The sequence below is a fragment of the Athene cunicularia genome (assembly GCF_003259725.1).
Source record: "Athene cunicularia isolate RWA chromosome 27 unlocalized genomic scaffold, athCun1 chr27_part1, whole genome shotgun sequence".
Classification (NCBI taxonomy): domain Eukaryota; kingdom Metazoa; phylum Chordata; class Aves; order Strigiformes; family Strigidae; genus Athene; species Athene cunicularia.
This window is the reverse complement of record NW_020799138.1, coordinates 50,559-55,663: the sequence shown is the minus strand read 5'-3', so window position 1 is coordinate 55,663 and position 5,105 is coordinate 50,559. Positions and strand designations below refer to the sequence as shown.

General features: G+C 40.7%; 1 protein-coding gene across 1 annotated transcript in view; it reads left to right on the top strand.

The window, feature by feature from the left end:
* The first annotated feature begins 28 nt into the window (after positions 1–28).
* LOC113489256 (ras-related protein Rab-18-B-like) overlaps positions 29–5,105 on the top strand; it is a 7,034-nt gene continuing 1,957 nt past the window's right edge. Inside the window, exons 1-4 of the mRNA XM_026864869.1 lie at positions 29–157; positions 2,446–2,518; positions 3,485–3,603; positions 4,473–4,539. Of these exons, the coding sequence (XP_026720670.1) occupies positions 119–157; positions 2,446–2,518; positions 3,485–3,603; positions 4,473–4,539 (298 nt within the window). The 5' untranslated portion in view covers positions 29–118. The remainder of the gene's footprint in view (positions 158–2,445; positions 2,519–3,484; positions 3,604–4,472; positions 4,540–5,105) is intronic.

Genomic DNA, 5,105 nt, shown 5'->3' with positions numbered 1-5,105 from the left:
CCAGCCCCGGGGCGGTGCTCCCGCAGGGTTTGCGGGCCGAGAGGGCGAGGCGTTCGCCGGTCCGTCCTGACGAGGCTTCCCTTCCTACGTCTCAGGTGTTGACTTTAAAGTGAAGAAAATGGTGGTAGACGGCCATGCAGTACAGCTTGCCATATGGGTAGGTTTTGTTCTAGGCAGATGTGAAAACTTCCAGAGCTTCTTTTTGTGGTGTGGGGTTTTTTTATCTCTACCCCTTCCATCCCGTCCTATGGAGTGAGTGTCTGTCATGATTGTACAACAGTCGTTGAAGGCAGAGTTCTTTCAAAACACTGATAAATGCTTCGTTGCTCTATGATTGGCACTTCTTCAGTTGTAATAGAGATTTTTGACTGCTCTTTCCTGCACTTGTACAGCTGGGTTTCTCAAACCCTCTGTGAAGCATTAGACTTGTAAGAACGGGCAGGCAGGCACTGCCAGGACAGACTGCAATAAGTGGAGTGAACTGCAGAGAAGTGGTGTTCTGGGTGATGGGTTGCACGATTATATACACTATACCAGAAACAGTCCAGGTGCTTTATTTTGGTTAAAATCCTGGGGAAGAAAATATATTTAGTTCTATTTACTCGGATTTACTGAGAGACTTGAGCATTTGTTCTGACTTCCTGATGCTATATTCACAGCACCTGCAAACTGGGAAATCAGATTGCAGCTGTGTGATCAGGATTATTTATATTGAAGCACCACATTTATTCTCCTAAATGGCATGAAAGAGCCCTAGAAGGAAGAGATTTTGTGTGTGTGTGGTCATAACTATTTGAGAAAGAATATGCCATTACTAATTAAGTAATTGGGACTCTCGGAAAGAGCACAAATGTGCCTTGGGCTGGTATTAACAAAAGTGATATAAATGCCAAAACTTGAATTATGTTTTTGTTTTCGTTCAGAGTTTGTATACAGAATGCAGAGCAAGAGTGATAAAGTCATACTGGCTCTAACCAGTGACCGTATGTATTGGCTGTGTTCTGAACATGCTGCACATAAAGCAGAAGCTCTGCTGAGAGTAACCAAGATATGCTTGCCCTAATAATCACACAGGGGTGTGTCTCCTTGCTGTGAGATCAAAAGCAAGGCCAGAACTTGCACAAGTTGTATGGCTGGAAAAGGCATTTTGCAGCAGTCTGTACAGCATCAGGAGAAGCTACTAATTAGGGAGGAAAAAACAGTGCAGTTGTGCAATGTTAAATCAAAACTTTAATGCATGTACAGTGCATCAAGGTCAAAAACAGGCTTCCAGTTTAGTGTCCATTTGTGCATAGATGCCTAAAACTACAATCTCCTTAGTAACAGTTGATTCGTGGAAATAAGACTCTACAACTCGAATAGAGTTATATATAGAGGTATGTTTACTCTGGCGCTGGGGTGCAAGGGGATCTCTCCACAAAGCCAATAGAACTTCTACCATTCATATATGGCTGTCTTGACTCATTAGCAAAATTCCAACTAGTTTGACCCACTTGCTACTCAAGGACAAAAGTATAATATTTTGCTGAACATTGTAATCCTTGGCAGATTTTCACAGTGAACTGCTTTGTTTTGGTGAACAGTAGTCCTTGGTAAAATTCCACAGAACAGTCTAGGCAAGCAGGATTCTTAGCAATATTAAAAAAATACTATAACTTGCTATAAATAAGTAAATAAGTTGCTAAGTAGTTTTCTATAAGTAAATAAATCTCAAAACAAGTAATCATTTCTCTGTATCATGGTGACCCAAATTGAGTACATATATTGCCAATTTCAGTTTATTTTTTTAACAAAGAAGAAATAAATTACAACATAGCTGTTAGTCTTGTCTATTGTAATTTGTAAATACATTCTTTGGTAAAAATAGTATGTGTAATTCTTTTGCCTCTGTACTGTTTGTTCTCAGGGTTTTTCAATTTCACTGATTTTAAATTTCTTATCTGCTTAAAATCTTAGCAAACCCGAAGTAGTTCTTTCTGACTGCATTCTTATTTCCTGCTGTGGAGGAGCAAAGGGAGACTTTTTTGGAACCACTATGTCTCCTTTCCCGCAGTGTGTCTCACTGGAAAACGGGTTACTCCTCACCTCATTCAGTTCAGCTGATTGTTAACTAATTAAGTCTAGCTGCTTGGCTTACAGCAATAGGCTTTTATGTATTTCTCTTGAGACCCATTGACGACTTGTCTCTCTCACGTTACAGGTTCTTGTGCTTACTGCTTTAACCTTCGATCAAGTCCTCTCGACGCTTTTCTACGCCTCCTTACTGTTTCTTTTGCTGCTGCTGATGTTTGATTGCTTCCCTCATCTACTGTCTTACGGTTTCATGTATTCATACTGGTCAGGAACAATTTAACTTTGTTTAGCTTGTATAGTTTAAAATACCATTTTTTGTTCTAAATATATTTGAGTTTGTGTGTTTTTTTCTGTTTTGTTTTTCCTTTGTAGGACACAGCAGGACAGGAGCGCTTTAGAACGCTGACTCCCAGTTATTACCGAGGAGCTCAAGGGGTTGTTTTAGGTAGGACGTATATGGAAGAAAAACATGATTACGAAAAGTGTGGTATTTATTACTACCTAAATGTGCGTGTCTTTACAAAAGGAGGTTGACTTCCTGAATCAGAGGAAATATTACAGTTTTTAAAACATTACTACATCATTAGTTCAAACACTGAGTATGCAAAACCACTGGCAGGAAATAGTGCTGCTTCAGAATAATTTTAATTTAAATAGAGATGTCACGCTACAGGCTGTTGAGTGGATGAATTATTGGCTTTGTAGTTATTACTTTGGTGAGTTTCTGATAATAAGGCTAGCTGGGTTTTGTGTTGGTTTCTAAAAACACCCACCATGTTTTTACTACTTTTTTTCCAGAAACTATTGATGTTGACTGTAATACGTGAGGTTTGTAGCACAAGAAATGGATGGCTAGTCCCTTTCGGTGTGACAACACCAATTGGAAAAAGGGGATTCTTATTCTCAGGGTTTGTGAAGGCACCTTGCTTGTACCAAATCCTCTTTCTGACTATGATGCAGCTTTTTTTAAACCTTAGTGATTGAGTGACTGTAGTTATGAAGTTACTTGTGACCAAAAGTTACTTTCTACTTGGAATCTGTGTTTTTAGCAGCAGTGCGTGCATGTAGTCGTACATTAAACGGGGTGACAAAATTACTATTTTAAAATACTCTTGCCCAATTCAGAACTAGAAACAGGTCTAAGATTTCAACTGACAAGTCTGATTGCAGTTGTAGATCTAATGCAGAGATGCTTGTGTACTTGTCACTCATCCCTAGTGACTTGGGGTGAGCATGGACAGTGTGTTGCAGTTCTGAGAAGAGGATACAGTTGATGCATCTTTCTGTAATTCTCTAATACTGCTTTTTTTGAGGGGGTCATAGTTAGCCAGTAGGGACCATGTTCTTCCATAATGAAGTAAATATTGTTCAAGACTCTACAGCTGTTAAGCTTCTTTTTCTCTGTTACCAGTGTATGATGTTACAAGAAAAGACACTTTCGCAGGACTAGAGAGCTGGCTGAATGAGCTGGAAATGTATACCACCAAAAGCAATACGGTGAAGATGTTAGTTGGCAATAAAACTGATAAGGTCAGTTTAGAAATGACTCCTGCACTCTTCCACAGATAACTCAGTCATGATAAAAATGTGAGAAGTGCTGAAACTAACACATCTGTTGTGTGAGGAGGTGATATGCTCTGTAACTGAAGAACCTAGGTTGGGTGGGCTCCACTTAGTATGTCATTTTAGAAGCAGATTATGTTAAAGACTTTTGTGGAACCTCTCCTGGAGAGATGCAATTGATGAGATTCTCATAAGATAGTGAGAAGTTCTGCCAAAAAACTGCTGTATGCCATTGAAGTTAACTTCAGTGCAACAGGATAACTGTTGCTTGCTTTCTGACTGGACTGTGTTTCAGACCGATGGTGGGGAAGAAGAATTCAGCTTTTCAGATAGCTTACAGAGTATGTATCTGTGTGGGTGTGAGGTACATTGTTTGCTGTCTGTTTCTGGGGTGTTTTGACAAACCTTGGATGCCTGTTGCATAGTGAAATGCTTCACTCTTGCTTTACTACAAGAGGCTTCCAGTGTGGCTATCCTGACCTAGGCTCTCTTCTGTCTCCTTGCAAATCTGTCAGTTTTCAGCACCTTTGATGTGCCTCTTCAGCTGTTTGACTCCTGAACCTTTCTTTCTGGCATATATCTTGCTCTAGTTGATTCAGAAGATAGCAACACATTCAGTTCCTACTGATTTGATGTTGCTACTGTTCAGTTTGACCCCCAGCAGTCTGCCTAGCAGTAAGCTGTCTGAGTGTGAAAATCCAGTTGCTGATTACTACATGGTTGTATAGACTCTTGTTTTCAGCAAAACTTCACTTCTGCAGTGGTGCTTTCCCAGGGACTTCTTAAAAGTGGTAAGCATAACTTATTTTAGTCACGTTCTTCATTTGTGTCTGCAGCCTGATCGTGAAGTAGAGAGAAGAGAAGGACTCCAGTTTGCTAGGAAACGCTCGCTGCTTTTCATAGGTATGTAAACCTGTGCCAAAAACTTGTATATTCATATGTTTATTTTGGTATTGCTGATCATGAATTAAATGTACAGTTGTATTTAAGGTTGATAGGTTGATTTACTACTTTTTTCAGTACCTAATAATCATAGAATACCAGGTTGGAGGGGACCTCAAGGATCCAACCTTCCTTGGCAGAAGTCCGGTCTAGACAAGATGGCCCAGCACCCTGCCCAGCTAAATCTTGAGTGTCCAGTGTTGGGGAATCCACCACTTCCCTGGGGAGATTATTCCAGTGGCCGATTGTTCTCAACGTGAAAATTTTTCTTCTTGTGTCCAGTTGGAATCTCCCCAGGAGTAACTTGAACCCACTACCCACCATCTTCTCCATGTGACTCCTTGTCAAAAGGGAGTCTCCCTCTTCTTTGTAGCCACCCTTTAAATACTGGAACACGAGGAGAAGGTCAGTCCATAGTCACCCCTTCCCAAGGCTGAACAAATCCAGTTCTCTCAGCCTTTCCTCACATGGCAGGCTTCCCAGGCCTTTGATCATCTCTGTGGCTCCTCTCTGGCCCCCCCCCCCCC